The sequence below is a fragment of the Gambusia affinis genome, linkage group LG15 (genome assembly GCF_019740435.1).
Source record: "Gambusia affinis linkage group LG15, SWU_Gaff_1.0, whole genome shotgun sequence".
NCBI classification, from domain to species: Eukaryota; Metazoa; Chordata; class Actinopteri; order Cyprinodontiformes; family Poeciliidae; genus Gambusia; species Gambusia affinis.
In genome coordinates, this window is record NC_057882.1 from 12,906,556 (window position 1) to 12,926,400 (window position 19,845).

Genomic DNA, 19,845 nt, shown 5'->3' on the forward strand with positions numbered 1-19,845 from the left:
CAGACTCACAAACAAACCAAACCTCAGAGATCCAGTGAGATTCAATCTATGAGCTTGAACATGGATATAGAAAATATGCATTTGGGATTAGAATGTGTGAGCTTTGGATAGATTTAACTTTTTCTAGTGCATTGACAAAGTATTCATACCCATAGAAATTTAATCACATATTCCAGATTACAACCACGAACCTAAATATATTTTATTGTGATTCTATACAAAGTGGCTCATAATTGTGAAGTTGAAGCGAGTACATGGTTTTCAAAGCCTCTGCAAATTTATTCAGCCACTTAGAGTCAATACTTTAACTGGATGTATTTTGAGGTACATATCTACCAGCTTTTCATGTTAAGAAGACAATATTTTTACCCCTTTTTTTTGCCCATATCAGCATCCTGTTGAATCTAAGATTCCAATCTGTGCTTTGTCTATGCCAAGCATGCTTCAAACTGAACCGTTTTTGCTGTTTATTTATGGAGGTTGGTTGTCTCCACAACATTTCTCTTTATGTCGTTTTTTTTTTTTTTATTGCTCTGTATTCAGCTCTATTTTTCCACCAACTCTGACTGGCTTTCCGTTCCCCACCTTCTTCAAATGAGTGCTACATTTATGGAGGTTTGTGCAGCAAAGATTTTTGTGTGTGCTGCTATCGTATAAATTAAGATAATTTATTGGTCTCCCATAGGATAAATTTGTTTAGGAAGGAGGGACAAAACTGCAATGCAACAATAAAAACAGCACATGCAAGGACAGTAGCTATAACTACATAGAAAAAAAATATAAAAAATGTCAGATTGTGTTTGGCTTTGAAGATATTAATGAGAATTTTAAAGGTAACTTTGATTTCATAAAAGTGGGGGTGGGTCAACTGGTTGACCTTTAAACTTTCATTAATATCTTCAAAGTCAACGCAGCGCAGACAAAAAAATGTTGCTGCACAAATAGAGTCGAGTTGATTGACACCAATTTTGTCTGATTTGAAGAAGGTGGTGGTGGTGGTGGGGTGGGGGGGAGGTTCATTCAGGTCCTGTCCAACCTAAAGACAAACATCCCCAAAGAATGACACTGCCTCCACCGTGCATCGCTGCAGTTCTGTTTAGAGGGTAAAACAAAATGAGTCTGATCAAACCTGGATAGAGCAAATGTCGCTTGTGACAAACGACACAGAGGACCGCTTGTGTTTTTTTTTGTTTGTTTTTTTCCAGCCATTGTCAAGATGACAATTGTGGGTTTCATTAGTGAAAAATAAGAAAAACCATGCATCACTTTAACTTTTATTTTTAATAATTATGAGCTATTATAGTTGTCTTAATGTATTTTAATCTCATGTGATAAAAATGTGATAAAATGTGGTCCTATTTGAAGGCACTGTAAACCTAACCTTTTACTTATCAGACACTATAGCTGTGACTAGAGCTGTGTAGGAATCTATAGTTAAAGTGAATCGGAGTTTGAGTTTTAATGTGCTGTTCTTCAAAATAACTAACCTGTTTAAGTGCCGTTTTGGGGGGGGGCGGGGTCTTACTGACCTCCACAGACCACTGTAACAATGACATAATCCACTGTGAAGCGCTGAATATAAGCTGTGTTCCTGTGTTGTATTCACATGTATTAAAATGCACATTTTTACCAGTCGGGTCTCATTGTGACGCACGGAAATCACAAACACGGCATGTGAAGGGAGAAAACAGTCAAAAAAGGGATTGATTTAGAACTACTGTGAAACGTCAAGCGGCTCCACATGAGCGTGTTCGGTGAGCTTTTTAAGTAAACACTGACAAATGGAGGCTCTGAGTCACGATTTAAGGCAATAAGAGAAGCTGCCCTTGAAGATATGAAAGAGAGCGTGAATTGACGCTAGGTTGTTTTTTTTTGCTTTTTTTTTCCTCTTCTAAAAAGAAACAATATCTCAAGGTCACCAACACATTACCGTGGCTCCCAGACAAAGGGATGTTTTTTATTGTTAAATACTGGGAACATTTTAAAAAGGGTCATTTACTAATAATGAGTTAGACGCTGCAATGAAATCATGTTGAAAGTGTTTGAGAATGGTGTGTTATCTTAGATCACTCACAGCTTCGGCCCAGTAGCACCATTCCGAGATTGACACCTAGTGGTTAAATGTGCTTCTGCAGCTTTAAAGGAAGGCAAATTGCATATTTTCTGTAGATTTTTTTTTTTCCTATTTTTGCATTAATAATTGGAGCTAGATTTATTCTCAGCTTGAGGTGCAATTCTTTTAAACACAGAAGTTACAACGAAAAGCTGAGCTCCAGCGACCCGTGTTGAATTTTTTTTTACAGGCACAACACACTTGTATAGCAAATACTTTTCTTTATTAGGGAGCAACATTCCAATAGGAAATAACACAAATAGTAAGTACCAATAGAAATATTGTAAACCAAAAACAAAAAAGTCACATCAGCGATGACATCTGCAGTGATTAAACTGTTATAAAATCACAACTAAGTTTTACAATATATAATTGTGCATTTATTAAAACCGATGCCCACTTAGACCAATTTAACACGAACAAACTTTCAGGACTTTCTATTTACTCCACGGCACCAAAAGTAAAGAAAATGCAGGTTGAATGGAAAGAGTTGAGGGAAAAACGAGACGAGCGAAAATACTGAGAGCCGAAATGTCTGCAGATCTAGATCCCCACATCACAAGTGATGACAGAAACAAAAAAAACATGTTAATGCAGTACATATGAATATATGTGGATATATGCTACACACTGTCTGTAATTTAAGCTCATTAAGACACAACAGTTTGAATGCAGCTTCATTTTCACATTAATTTGATATGCATAAAGCAGGTTTCTGGCGAGGAAATTGCACTGAAATACCCACACACTGGCTCAGTGTTGGCAGCTAGCTGTCAGTAAGAAAAGTCCCCACATATACTAGATTTAAACGTGAGTGTGACCCGTAGATGGGTGAAAATTTCCAGGTCACAAGCGTTGATGTGTTTTACAGTACGTTAGAGATCAGTAGAAACTATAGTGCATTATTTTGAAGTGGAAGGAGGTTTTTAAAATAGTTTACAAATACAAATTGTCACTCAAATTTCACATCAGCTCCCAAAATAAAGGAAACAAAATTTTGGGAATTTTTGCTCAGCCAGATTGGACACACACACACACACACAAAAAAAAAAAAAAAACATCTGTTAACAGGCCTTTTCTAGTCTTACCACAGATTCTCAACAAGTCATCCTAACTCATGGATATGTTTTGATTTGAACAAATCCATTTTAGAACTCACTCTCGACTCCCACATCATTATGCTGCCACCATCATGCGTAACCCTTGAGATGGAGTTTACATTTTGCATTCAGTACTGGTTTCATGTAAGACATCGTGTGGTTTTCCTTCAACTTCACAATTATGCACTAATTGGTGTTGGTCTGTCTCACAAAAGCCTAATAAAATAAGCCAAAATCTGAGGTTGTAACGTGACGAAATGTGACACAGTTCAAGACTTTAGCGTTTTGAGATCCAAGATGGTGTCCAGATGGATCTGTGGGGTTCCAGTGGGGCGCCACAAATCCGGATGGTCGAGATCAGAAAGTATGAGTGCAGCTCACTGAAGCAGCAGTGTCGTTTCTTAAAAGAAACTTAAAAGAAAAAAAACTTTTAGTCCTTCTTCTGGAAGGTTTCTGTGGGTTATTCATGGAATCGACCTCATTAGAAGTATAAATATATTCACATGAAATAAAGCGATCGCATGAAGTGATCTTGCACCAGGAATTAGAATTACACAAAATGTAAAGTCTTGTGTAAGTGGATTTGTTTGTTTACTGAGATGTTCTCGACAGGCAGTTTTGTTTGTTGTTGTTGTTGCTGCTCACGTAATTATCCGGTAAGTCAGAGCTGGTACTTATTTTGATCTGACTGTCAGCATTGTTTTCAGCACTGCCTCCTGGTGTTCAAACGTTGAACTACAAGTTATAGCAGAAGCGATAAAGTTCACTTTACTAAACAAAATGTATTAATCTAATCCCTCGGATTTAGTGCTCCAACTGAAAATTATTGTTTCAAATTAACCCTTACTATAAACAATTATGAAAGCAAGACAAAGGAGCCTGATTGAAATAAATTTGTTAACTAAGCAAAGTGTGATTAGTTTCCTTTTTTATTAAGTGTTTCTAAAGTTGTTTAAACTTAAGTTTAGAGCTTGATAATAAGTAACCTGTATCTATGTACTCTATGAAGGTATATGTTGTCACCATTTGTAGAAAATGACCGTGCAAAAATGGTAACATTAAAAAGTTGCCCACAGAGAGCATCTCAGTAAATAACATTTCCCACTTCATCCTCTGCCCGTCCCTCTCTGTGTGTGAATGGCAGCTTTGTTTCTGCTGTCGGCATCAATTAAATCTTGCTCCCATAAACAATCACAGTGGAGAGATGGAAATGAGCAGCCCCACTGGCGGCCCCACAGAGGACGAACGTTTTCTAAATCCCAAATTCCTTCAGTGTGCAACCAAAAAGTTACTTCAACTTGGGTTTCTGTTTGATGGCGGGAGCAGCTGGGGGTGCCGGTTTGGAGGCAGGGGCAGAGGAGGGTCTCACCATCTCGTACAAACTGTCAAACCTGCAACAAGGCAATGCACAGTGAAAAAGATACCAGTAGCTTGGTATTATTATCGCAAAACAACATGTTTTATGTAGCAGGTTACTTACAGATTTCTGATTTTCTTCACAAACGCTCTGAACGCTCTGACAACCTTCCTTATCCGGACCTGGCAACAAAACGAGAAGTTAGAATCCCCAAAGCAAATCTAACTTATTCTGGGTTAAAAAATAAATGAATAAAATATTTACCTGCTGTTTTTTGTATAACAGAGGAAGGGAGAAAATTGCAATCACAGCTGGAAGCAAAAACAAAAAAGAATCAAACTAAAAAAAAAAACAAGGATGAATAAATCTTTAGTAATCAGATCAGGACAGAGAGTTGAAAGTGTGAAGGAGGAGTTTAGAGTTGGTTTACTTAAGTGCTGGCTAATGTTTCTCACCAGCTATGATCAGAGTCAGCCCATTGGTGGCGACGCCCACATACGTCAGCAGATAGAGGAACAACACAAACTGAGGGACAGAAGATGAATCATTAGATCATTAAGATGATATTATGTAGCTGGAAGGTAAACAACTGGATGTTCCAACACAAACAAAACCGTTTAATTTACAAAATCATACCTGCACCAATCAGGATCTTTCTGACTGAATTCAGGTTTTGATTGATTTGGTTTTGTTTGTTTGTTTGTTTGTTTTCTTGGGTCTTTTTTAAAATCTTATTTATCATGGCCTGGAATATTTATATAGGTCTTTTTTTTTTTTTACTAAACTGAAAAACTGCACAGGAGAGTACTTGCTGTTAGTTGAACTGTTTACACACAGAAAATGAGGCCTTTTTTAAAAAAATAAACGAGATCACATTTTTCTGTATGGGAACTGCCCATTGATCACCAACCAGGGGTGATTGGTGATCAGCTCTGATCCTGTAGTTTTAAAACTACAGACGTTTAATATACAAGAACACCATAGATCATCTTTTGTCAGGATTATTTTTAAAGAAGTGATATTTGTTTTTAAAAATATATATATTATTTGCACTGTTTTTCCATCAGTTTTCTTTCTAACCCTGTTGCCAAGTTTAAATAAAAGTCATACAGCGCCTTATGCTGTTTTTTTGTAAACCCAGTTAACAATGTTTACAAAATGGTTGCTGTGGAGACACTGAGTTTTAACAATTTGTTTTTATTTTCTTAGTACCCTTACTTTGCAGACAGATGAGTATTTTGGTGGCATGTTTTATCTTTTGAATTCCATTTTGAATTCTAACTTAATGAACTTTAACTTAATGAATTATATTTCTGTGTTAAAGCGTATTTATATATGCGGAAACAGCTTTTAGGACTTTGAGACTTGTGTGAGATTATGATCCTACACTACAGTAAAGTAAAAAAGGTTTTTCTGATACCACCAGAGGGCGCCAAACATTTTCAATCCAACAACTTTTTCTCTTTATCTTTTTTAAAATATTCACACCTCGTTTTTTTTTTTTTTGTTTGTTTGTTTGCTTTTTATCACGTGACAACCACATCCTTTTTAGATTTTATATAAAAGACCAACACAAAGTACCACATGGCTCTGATAGGGAAGAAAATGATACATAATAATCAGTTGGGTTTTTAATAAAAGTCTAAAAATTGTGGTGTTTCACTTCAAATACTGATAAAGATCTTTTGGAATATGTCTCCACCCGATTTTCACATGTGCAGTCATATGAAAATCGACTGATTTTTCTGTTCTTCATTGCAAACTGCTTTGTGTTGCTCACTTACACAAAATCCCAATAAAATACCTCAAAGGTTGATGTTCTAAAGTGATAAAAATGTGACAACGTTCTCTGTTCTAAAGCACTATATACATACATATGTAGAGTATATATTGTCTCATTGTTATCGCTCTCAAACCTTAACAGAGTCTATCACGTTCTCGATGAAGAGAAGGCGTTTAATCTCTGTGACGGCAAAGGCAACCAGCAGCACCACCTCTTCGACCAGCATCACCGTCTCCTTATCGGTCAGAGAGCTGTCGTAATCCAAATATGACCTGGGCACAAAAATCACAAGCGTGCAACATGTGGAGGGCGTCCCTCCATGACACTTTTCCCCCCAAATCAGGAGAAATGTGAACATTTCTGGAGTACAGGAGGAGATCCAGCGAATATTCAAGTATGAATGTAGACCAACTCACTGAAAGGGGTGAACACCAGGGTTCCAGCGCAGCACTTCCAGTAGTTTGTAGTACAGACGGAGCGTGGCGGTGATGCACATGATACCCAAGCACAGGTGAGAGAGCACAGTGATGGCGCTCAGCTGGAAGAGGCTGGCCAGGCACATCACCAGTCCCGTAAATACCACACCGGTCCACCGCATGTTCCTCCAATACACCAGATCCATGACTGCAAAACACAGCAATCAGCTGCACTGTTCTAAGAAGTAGTATTTCAGAACAATACCAGAAGAAAAGGGGGGAAATCACAGTTTTGATCTATTACTGTTTCTATTCCTTGGGATTACACAACACGAATTTAACTTTCTCCATAATTGTTGTTGTGTTTTAGTCTAAATAAGAACTCAGATAAACAATGCATAAAAGCTCTAAAACATGTGTTTTTTCTAATTTGGTTACAAAGCTGTAAAGCAAGAGTTTGCATTATTTAATTGCCGTTCTGTTGAGAGATTATGAGAAGTCAGTATCTGACCACTAGTAACATTGTAGCATCTCTACTTTTATAAAACAGACATAAGTTTCAGAACTAGCACCTTGTCAGAGCTGGGCCACTACTAAAGCTCCTTACTGTAGCATGTTTCATTACCGGTTACAGTAATGAAACATGACAAGTAAATAATTGCATGGCAGTTCAAATGGATGCTAGTTTGTTAATTTTTGCATAGTCTTTTTCCTACTTATTCATTAGATGGCTAATAAGTCTGAGAACACCATCCGAACTTTGCAGTAACAAAGTGGCAGCATGATGCTGAGTGGCTAGTTTGCTAGAGGAACGATGGGTCAGAAAATAGAGGAAAGAACATTATGTTGAAATGTTGATGCAACGTCTCAACTTATCTGCCAGGAAGTTAGGGTGTGGTTTAAATGGCTCTTCGAAATGGATAATGACCATTTTAACAAATTAGTCACAAAATGGCCACACAAAGTCCAACAAGGTCAATGCTTTGGAGTGACCACCTCCAAGCTCTGACCTAAAGTCCAAACCTGACTCAGCTACACCAGTTCTGTCAGGAGGAATGAGACAAAAGTCCAGCAAACTATTGTGAGAAAATTGTAGGAGGAAGCCCAAAACTTTTCACCTAAGTTACACAGAAAATCTACAAAATACTAAGGTGATGTGTTGAAACGTCTAAAGCCAATGAAAGTTAAAGATGTATTTCTAATTGTTGTGTTATTCAGCAAATATGAATCATTCTGCTGATCCGAAACAAATTAAAACAGGAAAAGTTTAGTTCCATCTTGAAGTGAGAGGAGAAAAAGGTTAAACGTGTATCTTTTTCATACACTGAACACAAATGTTTCGGTTTCAATTATGTCCACTGTTGGTAAGATATTTACTACTCACAACCTTTCAGCAGAATCCGATTTAAGAAATGGAACTGTCTCTTTAAATGGAGCCGCCTTGTTTTCGGTTGACTCCAAAATGCTGTGTGACTCAGTCCACTAGTGGCAGCGACCCACTCTTCAGCCTCACCGCTCAGATCAGGTTCATCTTCAAAACAAACTAAATGCGACGAGTATCATTATGTCTGCGACGGACTGGACCATCAGGCATGCAGCCTACACAGGTTTTGTCAAGGAAAGCAGAAAAATATTTAACAGTCATGAAAAATAAAACGATCTTCTGAATTTAAATTAAGAAATACGGCAGATTCAGGAGAACAAAATAAAAAAAAATGTCTGGAGCTATTAATAATGTGCGATGAAGGGCTCTGAATAAAGGTGTAAAATATTAGCTAGGATCCTTTATCAAATACTCAGCCTCCCAAAGATTTGACAACTACTTTAAATCTGGAGATAATAATCTTTCCTATTTAAATAGTTGGGAATCTCAGATTAGCGAGTTCAGTTTAAAGTCAAACAAGTTGCATTTCAAACAACGGGGGATGAAATACCACGACGAACTGAAGCTGGGTTTTGCCGTACGTTTTCAAAAACATGCTCAAACGAGATCAAATGTAGCTATTTAATTGAATTTATATGCAGGACTGAGCCGACCCACTCTCAGTTTAGCTGGTGCACCAATTAAGTAATTTCCCACAGCCTGGCAAACATACACCAAACTACACACCAATCCTGAAAAACAAACGCAACCCGAACAAGTAGCAAATCAAACATAGTTGTCAGTATCTTCTTCAAAATGAATCAGGATAACACAGGTCTCATTTAGATGAGTCCCTTTTCTGTCCACCAGCTATGAGACATGGTGGACTCAGAGTTCAACCTGGACCTCTTAAATCTGCCCGAAGGAGAAACGAAGAACCCATCGCTTCCCTCCACCTCACAGCTGTTCTGATTCTCTAAGCCTTTAGCTGCCGCTCGTTATTTCCTTACGTTTGGAGGCCATTTCGGCGGCGGTCCTGCTTGCTCCCCTCTCTTCCTTGAGCTTCCACCGTTGGCTTGCTCCCCAGGCTTTTTTTGGCCTTCCCAGCTCTGTCAGCAGTATAAGGCTGCCCCGGCCTAATTTTATCCCATGCTGGATACACCCTGTGACGACTCACACACACACACACACACACACTGAAAATTGGGAACCTGAGACATGTCCCCTCAGCTTCCTGGGACCCTCCTGCCCTCTCAGTCAGCGTGTGAGAGGCCTCTGCGCGTGTCCAGACCAGCCAGGAGCAGCTTCTGGTGTGAAATTCATCACTGATCAGGATTCATGAGGAAACAGCTCAGGTCTGCAGGCCGCTCTCTGCACCAGCTGCGCTCTGCAGCATTGATGATAAAATGATGAATTTCAGATTAAGGCTGACTCATGCTGTAGAATAGATGGAAACAGCATATATGCTCATCACCTCCCAGGAGAGTTCGGTCTTAAATGTAAACAGATTCTGCTGAGTCACTTCTAAGTTTGTGGTTTAAATTGTGTCCCTTTGAGCCAAATTCTGGTTTCTGTTTCAGTATTTAAGTTCGATGTTCACACTGACTTGTTGGCCAATTTGACTCCATTTGGACTCCCTTTAATATGTGTCGGACCAAAATTACTGCACCTTGAGGGAATTTAGATTCAATTTCGTTTGAAGAAATTTTCAAATATTGTGTGGGAAAGCATCATAAAATAAGCAGGACATTACAGGTTCAAATGTTTTTCTTTAACTCTAACCCAAAGTGTAAAAAAAAAATAATAATAATAAAACAGATGGGAGGTTTTCTTCACACTTCCATTAACTATTTGAGAAAACAAACCAAAATGGAAAAGTTGTAAGTGGAAAAACTAAGTACACCCATGCTGCCTGAGATTTTAAAATCTTTTAAAAGTTCTTAGATAATCCTTACTTGCTGTCGTTTGATATGTGAAGAGTTATAAGGCCATTTCCAAGCTGAGACTGAGCTGAGATCAAAAACAAACAATACCGAGATCAAGACCGAACCAGAATCAGATTCTAACTTCAGCGTCGTTATCCAGCCGTGGTACAGAGCCATGTGACTCTCCCAAATAGATTTGATAAGCATTCTGAGAAACAGCAAACTGTGTTGTAGCTCAGCTGACACAATTTGTTCACAACTTGAGGCTGTGACGCCCCCTGACATGCCGCCCTGAGTGTTGAGCCACAAATACCTGGTGCAAACTGTCAATCATGGCGGTGAAAGTCTGGACTTGTTTTACAGTCACCGATTCGACCAACCAAAATAAAAGATATTTTCCCCTGCCCAACAGCTAAAGTTGGGCAGAAACTGGTTAATTAACAGGAGTGTTTAGTGATGCTTTGGGTCCAAGTCCAGACCTCAGCTTGGTTGAAAGCTTGTGCTTACTAAAAACAAACCTGAATGATCTGAAGAAGAAAAGCTTTTTGTTCATATTTGGCTTTTGCTGAGGAAATAATGCCAGTGTGGAAGGTAAAGACTCTATAATGTCGTCATGCTTTTCTTCTGTCTTCTTCTTTGTTAGTTTTGTATCACGTCAAAACTAACAAAACAACAACAAATAGAATTTTAAAAATAGTCTTTGAGGCTAATTCCATAACATGCAACTGTTTCTTTTAGATGACTTGCAATTATTATCAAACTGTAAAGTATTTTTGTTTCGTTTATGCCTGTATTCAACTATAATTCTTGTAACTGTGTTTGATACTTGCTGCTGCTTACTTGGCCTGGTATTTTGTAGCTCAGTGGGATTTAAATAAAGAAAAAAAAAAAGCAGATTATGAGTAGCACCAAAGCAACAAATGACTATTTAGAGGAAATCAAAACTCAGGTAATAAGTTATTTTCTTTGCTCTTTTGCGACCAGCAGTGTGTTGTAAATTCCACATCCATCGTTGTCAAAGCGCATCAAGCTGCATGATTAATTACAGAGGGAGGCGCTGTCACTCTGGCTGACCCCACAGGTTTGAGCTGTTGTCTGAGAAAAGTTACCAAGGAAAGCAGCTGTCAGTTGCATAATCGTGGGAAAACAAAATCTGTTCATTTAGATTAGAATAAACACAGAGGGGATTTTAGACCTCAAGCTACAACAGCTTAATCCACTACAGTTTTCAGTTCTTATATATTTTTCCCGTTTTTTGTTTTTTTTTTATCAATGGAAAAATGATTTTCTGTGTAGTCAGAACCAAGTGATGCCAACAAATGATTGAATTTACGTCTCCAATCCACAACCTCTGTAGCTTTCCAGCACCTCACTAGAGGATCCACCCCCCTGAACCTGTACACATTTTGCAACATTGCATCAAATTTTAATATATTTTATTAGGGCTTTGACTAGGAACTGTGATGCACAACTGCATCGTGGGAAGAAACTTCTGGCACTAATTGGCATTCATCCTCTTTACGCTAAATAAAATCCAGTACAAAGAACTGCCTTCAGAATTCACCTAACCAACAGAGTCCGTAAGTGTGTAATAAAATCTTGGTATAAATAAACACAAGATAAAAAAATCCAGTAATTGAAACAATAATATTGTTGTTAATACTCTATATGGTAATGTGGACTGTTATTAAAACTCTCTTCTCTTTGGTTACAATTTCTCAACCCATTTTTGCGAGTGACTGGAATTTATATCAAGTCTCTGCATCAGGTTCGTTCAAAAGGCACTTTGTTGTGACATTAAACAGCTAATGTGCGAAAAATTCAAGCGCCTGGTCAGAAACAACCAATCAAAACCAAGGAGGAGGGTCTTAGCATTGCCAATCACTCTTATGTATGTGCTGCTCACAACCTCCCCCTTGCTCTCTGCTAGGTTACAGCTGGTTCAGCACAATGAATGCTCTCGTCTGATGATGGTGGATAAATAGTTTTCCTGGAACCCTAAGTTGTTTCTTCACCATTAGCACATTTAGCAGCATAAACACAAGAGTGACTGACAGCACTAAAACGTTTGACCTGACTCTGGTTGGTTTTGAATGGGAGCGACAACAGCATCACTGGGACGAGGCAGAGGAGCTCAATTTTTTCACAGATTATCTGTCTCGTGCTAAACTGTCACAATTTAGTGACAGTTTTAGCAAACGTACAAAAAAAGAGAGATTTTTTTAAAATAAAGGTAACAAAGTGTAGCTTTAAGTTGGAGCAGCGGATCAAAGTCGAAAGAAAACAGAAGATACTAATTACAGAAAATCACAGTGGGATGAAAGTTCACCTTCCCACAAGACAAAAGTCTTTTCATATTTTTATCTGAAAACATAAAAGCCATGCATTATTCAGTTATGTGCTACCTTGTGTTGGTCGAACAAATCAAATTTTTAGCAAATGCATCTTACTTTGTGGTTCTAACGTGATGAAAAATGTAACTTTTCAAGGGTTTCATGTTTGTGAACCTGCATACAGAAGAAGAAGCTCAGACCGAGGCACAAAAAGCTGTTATGCAAAAAAACATTAAACACCCACGAAGCGATAAAGATTAAATTCTAGTTAAAGACTTGAGCTCGTCCTTACACATAATTAGACAATAACTGCAGCTTAAATAACAGGCTTTATTTTAGGGGGCGCATGTATCACCATGGCAAATGTTTTAAAAAAGGAAACGAAATAAAGTGTGATATCACTTTAAAGAGATCCTCCACACCAGAGTCTCACTATCGAATCACATGCTCCTTAAATGGCCGACAGCCCTTTAATCCACAAGCCTATAATCCCGGCCGATCAAAGGTTGAGATTACCATCAGCATGGGAGGGCCAGAGCTGCAGATAGGAGGACAGTGACAGAGGGAGAGCAACAGAGGAAGAGATTGGTGCACACAAATAGCCAGCCAATCACTGCGGAGGCAGGGAAAATAACAAGGCCAGGGGGGGGAGAGCTGGAGAAAGACGGTAGAGCTATGAAAAAGCGAGGGAGAAGGTGAAATCACAGTCACACAGAGAAGACACCAAAAAACAAAGAGGAGAGAGGAAGGATGAGGGGAGGAGAGCGCGCTGATCAGTGAGGTCTCCAGAGGGGAAGACGAAAGGAGATGAGCAGCGAGAGGGAGGGGAGCAGAGCATCCATCAGCTGAGGCAGCCATGCTCTGAGCCCTGGAGCAGCAGGGCTACGCAGACACTGCACAGGCCCAGAGTCAGGCCAGAAGCCCGGCCCTGCATCCCATCCACAAGCACCAGAGCCGGGACAAGCGAAGATTACACCCCCACCAGCTGCGCATAGGAGCCATGAGGACAGCCAGGAAGGGCAATGTGGAGATGCCTGCATTCGTGCGACAGCTGGTCAAAGAAACAGAGAAGAGGGTCAGCTCTTTCTTCAAAGGAGGGCGTGGAGGGGAGTCGGACGGGGAGCAGATGGGGGAGGGGGAGAAGGAGGAGGTGATCCCCAGCCCGTACCTGGACCGGCCGGTGCTGGAGAAGCTGACCCAGGAGGGCTGCGCCCGCTGGGGCCTCACCTACGCCCTGGGGAGCATGCAGGGCTGGAGGGCCAACATGGAGGACTTCCACAACTGCGTGCCACAGCTGGGAGGAGAGCTCGCCGACTGGAGCTTCTTCGCCGTGTTCGACGGCCACGCCGGCAGCACGGTGGCCCAATACTGCTCCCAGCACCTTCTGGGACACATCCTGGCCACAGGTAAAAGATTTCACACTGAACATGTGATGAAGACATGCACTATTTTCTTGAGGGTCGGGGTTCAGTCTCAGTTTACACCCATTTGTGCACACAGGTGGGGTCGGACCTGAGGACAACCCTGAAAAGGTGAAGGGGGCCATCATAGACGGCTTCCTGCAGACAGACAAACACCTGCACTCTGTGGCCCGGCGAGAAGGCTGGGAGAGAGGCGGCACCACCGTGGTGTCCACCCTCATCTCCCCATACTACATCTACTTCGGCAACTGTGGCGACTCCAGGGCCGTGCTTTGCCGGTCGGGTCAGGTGTGTTTCTCCACTGAGGACCACAAACCTTACTGTCCCCTGGAGAAGGAGCGCATCGAAAGCGCCGGCGGGTCGGTGTCCCTTCAGAGGATCAACGGTTCCCTGGCAGTGTCCCGAGCTTTGGGGGACTTCAGCTACAAAGGGGTGGAAAACCGGACCCCCAGCCAGCAGATGGTCTCGCCGGAGCCGGAGGTGTGTGTGGTGGAGCGCTCGCCCATGGACGAGTTCCTGGTGCTGGCCTGCGACGGCGTGTGGGACACCATCAGCAACGAGGAGCTCTGCGCTTTTGTCCACAACCGGCTGCAAGTCTGCACTGACCTGAGGGATGTCTGCACTCAAGTCATCGACCTCTGTCTGTACAAGGTCAGAGTGACGTCTGTGCATGTTGCTTCAAGTCTTGTGGGTCACAACATGGTCCTACTGTGATGAGAGCAACAGAGACTTTTAGTTGCAGCGCAAACCAAAGCAAGAGGCTCATGCAGTTACATATTTCTGTAGATTTTATCCCTAATCTAAAGGTTCTAAATTCAGCTTAGAGTAACATTGTCAGGCAGACAGTGTCTTGTTTAAAAGGATCAATAATTGCTTAACAAGTTAACTGATTTTAATTTGACAGGCTAGTTGGCTCTGCAGGAACTTAAACATCTTGGATTTGATTTTTCCTGAAATAAAATCAACTGTCACTGTGCAATGGTTATTAAAATTGTGTTTTTAAGAAATGCAACTAATCAAAAATACATGAATATTTAGAAATAGTTTTGGAAATTTATTGAAAGGTTAGGTTAAAAATCGACCTTTTTAAGTTTAATATCATGTTATAATGTCATTCCTTCATTCCTTTATGCATGTTGAGGAGTTCTTGAATCTCTTATGACAGCCATTCTCACAAGTGCCTCCTCCACTCAGCTCCTTCAGACTAGCAGCAGCAATTAGCAGACACCTAGTGGAACTGCACATCTGCTGCGCTCATTATACAACCTACTTCTCAGTGAAATGTTCTTAAGAACAATGTTAAATGTCTATAGAGGAATGTCGTTACGACATTGTGCTGAAAGTGGAGCACCGCTTCTCCATGGCAACTGGAGAAGCGGTGCTCCACTTTCAGCACAATGTCGTAACGACAGAATGTTTGCACGCCTCGTGTTTCGTTCAGAACTTTTTCTTAAAGAGACAGAGGCCCAATTTCAAGGCATTAAATTGCAAAGTCAAATTTCTTTTATTTTTATAACAACTGAAGACAGAATAGTTACTTGATTGTGCTTTGAAATGGCACTATATGCTTAGAAAATACATAATATTGTGAAGACAAGAAGAGGGCTGCTTATAAAGACACATGATGCAATTATCAGAATTTTGTGTTTTGGCCAGTTCCAATTTTCTCATTAAGTCCTACAATAGCTGATGATGAAGCAATGACATTCAATTTTTTTTCTGGCCATGGTTTAATTGGTTAATTATTAGCATTAAGAGTAGAGGCGACTTCATACTGTGTGTACTCTGCTCAGCCTTAAATCTTGCTCTCTCCCTCACTCTCTTGTGTCTTAATTAAATCGCAGGCATGCCAATAGTTTCTAATGTCTCTGTACTTCCTCTGATTTAATTTAAACACTCCAGTGACTCTGACAACAGCTCTCTTACTGAGTTTTCTTCACTGAACAACAACATCCTCACTGCAGAGTGTTGCTGTGTGAGCAACCTGATTGCTTTTATTTATACATTACAAGTTTATAGAAATATAATATAATATACCTATTTGTGTTGTTGCATTCTTCTGAACACTACTGAGAATCCCTGGTTCTGAAAGTCATGACACTGACTTAAAATCCAGCGCTGACCTCTGCTGAAGCTCGCAGTTCATTTACGCTGTGGCTGCCCTTCATGGTGTAATAGTCCACTCAGCGCTTCGAAATAGACTGCAGGAGTGTCAGAAGATGTTACATTGATTTCTCCTGGATCCCCAGTCAAATGTACCCATTTCAGAAACTATCGCTGATTACATCCCAAAAATCTTTAGGTATACAAGACTTGATCCTTTGTAGAAAGATACCCTGTCAGGACATCATGTCTCAGTTATGTAACAGAGCTTCAGCTTGGATGTGCAGCACAACCTCAAAATGTTACGCTCGGTTTACATTTTTCTGCTTCACCACTCCATCCGTGTGATAGAGGTGTGCAAACCTTGAGATGAAACTGACCCATCTCTAAAGCGATTCACGCAGGACGAGAGAGCGTCCTGTGTGCTGACATTTGTGAGGTCAGCCATCATTACTCAGCCCGTGCTGACGCTGCTTTGCTCTGCTTCACAGGGCAGCTTGGACAACATCAGCATCATCTTGCTCTGCTTCCCGGGCGCCCCCCAGCTGTCAGCAGAAGCATTACACCAGGAGGCCGAGCTGGAGGACCTGCTGGAATCCAAAGTGGCAGGTATGTTGGGGGAGTAAACTTTATAATGCAGGAGTGGCTTTGTTATATAATCTGTTTTTCAACTTTAATTAATGTGCTTGTTCAAATTTAAACCCATGGGGGTTTTTTTCCCAAACCTTCCTACTGCAACTTCAATATCTACATTTATAAACCCAAACATAGATACATTTGTGTATAGGCAATTATGTGTCAAATTGATTATGATGCAGAGTTAAAAAGACCTTACCTTTGTCACAAGTCCTTGATTGTATCGTACAGCTGCCTCCCGTTTCAGTGGAGTAGGAAGCTTTCGGTAATTAAAGCTGTTGATTATGTAACATGCACTGGGTTTTTTTGTTTGTTTTTTTAAACTTCTCTAATTTACGGTAAAATACCCACAGCTGCTGTTGCCAGAATTTTACGGTAAAGTCCGTAGAATACGGTTAAATTCTATGGTTACCAGCTTCCGGTATTTTACTGTAAATTAGATGATTTTTTTGTGTGGACAGCTATGGAGAGTTAAGCTAACGCATTTCTTTGACATGCCGAAAAATTAATTGGCATAGGAATCGCAACTCAGATGCCGCTGTTACAGTTGACTGAATATTTTTGACGTGAAAGTTTTTTTTCACCTGTTTAGAAATTTTTTAAAAAAATCTATATTTATGTCGCACAATCTGTGAAGTTCTTGTCAAAAAATGTTGTAATACATATGCCACGCCAGCAAGTGATGCTAAAGGCCACTGTAATGGCATCAAACTCCAAATGAAGAAGAGACATCCCTTTGTTAATGCTGGGCCAAATTTGAGGTTTTAGTGAGTGGGGGCGGAAAATTTTTGTATATTTTAGCACAAAAAATTATCATAGGTATTCATAAGGTGCAGCTCTACATTGTTGCTTTTGATTATCTTTAGATAATCCACACAGTGTTTAAAAATCTATCCATTTAAAAGTTTTAACAGTTCATATACATGTATAGCCACTGCTATGGAATCAACATATGTTCTATTCATGTGTTGCAGGGATGATCTAATAACTTAATTTACACAATGCAGACAGCACTATTAAAAATTATTCACCCCCTCGAAGCTTTTCCACCTGTTGACAGTTCCTCCTACAATTTTTTCCAATAGAAATAACATTAAAAAATAAACAAAACGTGGTATAATAAAATGGAAAAGCAGATACAAAATAGCAATAATGTTGAATTGCAATTCATTAAAATGCTGCCCAATACAAAAGGTGATTTGCAACAAGGAAACTAAAGGAGCAAAAAATGCAATTTTAAGAAAATGCCACACTGAAAGAGGAGGGCAGGGCAACAGGCATTCAGCAATATCCTGAAAGGCCTATTAGAAAGACTCTACTCTACTACTTTTTTTTTTTTTTTTTTTTTTGTAGAGTACTTCATATAAAAAGCACTAATAAGAATAGTAAACAGATGCAGACTGATAAGATAACCACACATAAGAAATTAAAGATATGTGGTGTGATTTGAACAGACAAGGTTACCGACAGAACTGCAGAACAAAGCAATTTACTTCAAAAGTGGAAGTGCACAAAGTATGGAGGTGTTTGCTAAAAGTGCTCATTTGAGTGTTTCTGTGTCCTGATGTCTGGCAGAAATCTATGACGAGTTGTCTGCCTCCGGAGAGGAGCCTGACCTGCTGTCCGTCCTCACAGTCCTGGCGTCCACCGTCATTCCTGGATTACCTCCAGGTGGAGGCATACAGAGCAAGTAAGACAGCCAAAATGTAGCCTAATCTGTCTACATGTACAATCAGAGCTACTCCTATATATACACTGGTTACAAAAAAACAACACCACCATGTCACTTTTGTGTGTTACAGGAGAAACTGTATTATCTCTGCTTACTATAATCAAAGAGAGACACACAAGCCTGCAGCACCAAATGTGAGTCCACAGTAAACAGTTTTCTCACTGAAATCCATTTATTTTATTTCAGTATACAAAATATGCCTCTGTTTTCAACATTACTTGTCTTAACAGGCTCTGGGAAGTTAATGAGACCCAGAAGTGGAGACTCTCCGACTCAGATGGACTGTAATAAATGTGAATATTAAACTGTTTCCTCATGTGTGTAATCTGACCATAGGGGGGAATCACATGACCTGGCAAAGGTGTTTGTTTACGTCATGCTCGCAGGCAGCATCTTGTTAAAACAAATGCAATGCACAAAGAGATCTAATAAAGCCTAAAACTTTATATTTGTACCAGACAGATATTTTGTAAAACGTACTCAGACACAGAGCAAGGAATGAACCTCTGCTTCTAATTCAGTGAACACACAGCACAGCTAATCAATTCAAAGGACAGATCAGTACAACCGGATTAAAACCAACTGTGACACTGTACATTTTCATTGGATAAAAACACAGGACTATTTGATACATATGAACTTGTATTTTAAAGAAAAATTTTAAGTAAAAATGTTCCGAATTAAACAGTTAATTGTCAACGCTAGTCATAAGTGAGCATGCGAATGGCCATTTGTTCCTACAGGAAATACAGTAGTAACAATGAACGGGAGTCAGGGAACTCTCATTTATTGCTTGGTGATAAGTAAATAATTACAAATATTTTATTGTAAATATTTGTACGTACATAAAGGAAAAAATACATTTCACAAACCAGAAGAGAATATCTTTTTTTTTTTTCTGAAGTGGTTAATGATGTTTGTATTTTTATTGTAACCGCAGATAAAAACGTCTGCTTATCAGGAAGTTTGACCAGAACATATCCAGACAACGGCCTAAGTCTGAATTTTATGACAAATCAAATTTCTACATGGCCATGTTCATGCATTTACCAACTTTCTAAGGATTTTGAAATTGTCTGTGAAATGTATTTTTTTCAGTGAATTGATCATGTCCTGTGCTGCCTTATTCGTCTTTTAAATGGTAGATAAAACATCAGCAACAAACAATAGAACGGGTCAGTTTCCGTACTGCTTCTTTTATCTACATCATTCTGCATCATCCTATTACGTTTGTGTAACATTTTCTGTTTAAACATTAAATGATGAGAGTAAAGATTTTAATCTGAATAAAGAACATATGACTGACTTTTTGTTTTTCTGTTGATTTTGTACATTTTTTCACCTATGGGAAATAAACAATCTTCATTTTTAAGGTTGTTTCATTTTTGTGAGACAGAATGACATAATAGTTAAGACAAAAACAAATTGCATAAATGTTAAACCGTATTTGCATTTGTATTAAAATAAATACATATTTGATGCTGCAATTCTGTCTTCCACATTTTGAACATATCATAAAACATGTCTACAAGGACGCAAAAATGGCTGAAGAAGAAACACAAC

General features: G+C 39.5%; 2 protein-coding genes across 4 annotated transcripts; one reads left to right on the top strand and one right to left on the bottom strand.

Moving 5' to 3' along the window:
- Positions 1-2,304: 2,304 nt before the first annotated feature.
- On the bottom strand, positions 2,305-16,827 carry rtn2b (reticulon 2b). Of its 3 annotated transcripts, none has more exons than XM_044140329.1 (7): positions 16,750-16,827; positions 6,770-6,977; positions 6,487-6,625; positions 5,026-5,095; positions 4,835-4,881; positions 4,694-4,752; positions 2,305-4,604 (listed from the first exon to the last, which is right to left on the bottom strand). In XM_044140329.1, the coding sequence occupies exons 2-7, from the start codon at positions 6,973-6,975 to the stop codon at positions 4,502-4,504; spliced, it is 624 nt and encodes a 207-aa protein (XP_043996264.1). In that variant the 5' UTR covers positions 6,976-6,977; positions 16,750-16,827; the 3' UTR covers positions 2,305-4,501. The 3 variants fall into 3 exon arrangements, with proteins under 3 accessions (XP_043996264.1, XP_043996262.1, XP_043996263.1); XM_044140327.1 differs by lacking the exon at positions 16,750-16,827 and adding an exon at positions 9,143-9,529; XM_044140328.1 differs by lacking the exon at positions 16,750-16,827 and adding an exon at positions 9,344-9,495.
- Positions 12,902-19,587, top strand: ppm1nb (protein phosphatase, Mg2+/Mn2+ dependent, 1Nb (putative)). Its single transcript, XM_044140326.1, has 6 exons — positions 12,902-13,796; positions 13,891-14,462; positions 16,406-16,523; positions 18,126-18,240; positions 18,353-18,416; positions 18,513-19,587. Exons 1-6 carry the CDS (start codon positions 13,391-13,393, stop codon positions 18,525-18,527), a joined length of 1,290 nt encoding a protein of 429 aa, XP_043996261.1. The 5' UTR covers positions 12,902-13,390; the 3' UTR covers positions 18,528-19,587.
- Positions 19,588-19,845: the final 258 nt, after the last annotated feature.

What these genes read in the sequence shown, in the direction of transcription:
- rtn2b (XM_044140327.1), bottom strand. An exon ending in ACGTGATAGACTCTGTTAAG is followed by an intron (nt 5,096 to 6,486) that starts GTTTGAGAGCGA and finishes TCTGTCCCTCAG; the next exon opens with TTTGTGTTGTTCCTCTATCT. An exon ending in TGTTATACAAAAAACAGCAG is followed by an intron (nt 4,753 to 4,834) that starts GTAAATATTTTA and finishes TTTTGTTGCCAG; the next exon opens with GTCCGGATAAGGAAGGTTGT.
- ppm1nb (XM_044140326.1), top strand. Translation starts at nt 13,391, where the DNA reads ATGAGGACAGCCAGGAAGGGCAATGTGGAGATGCCTGCATTCGTGCGA. An exon ending in GGGACACATCCTGGCCACAG is followed by an intron (nt 13,797 to 13,890) that starts GTAAAAGATTTC and finishes TTGTGCACACAG; the next exon opens with GTGGGGTCGGACCTGAGGAC. An exon ending in GGTGGAGGCATACAGAGCAA is followed by an intron (nt 18,241 to 18,352) that starts GTAAGACAGCCA and finishes TGTGTGTTACAG; the next exon opens with GAGAAACTGTATTATCTCTG.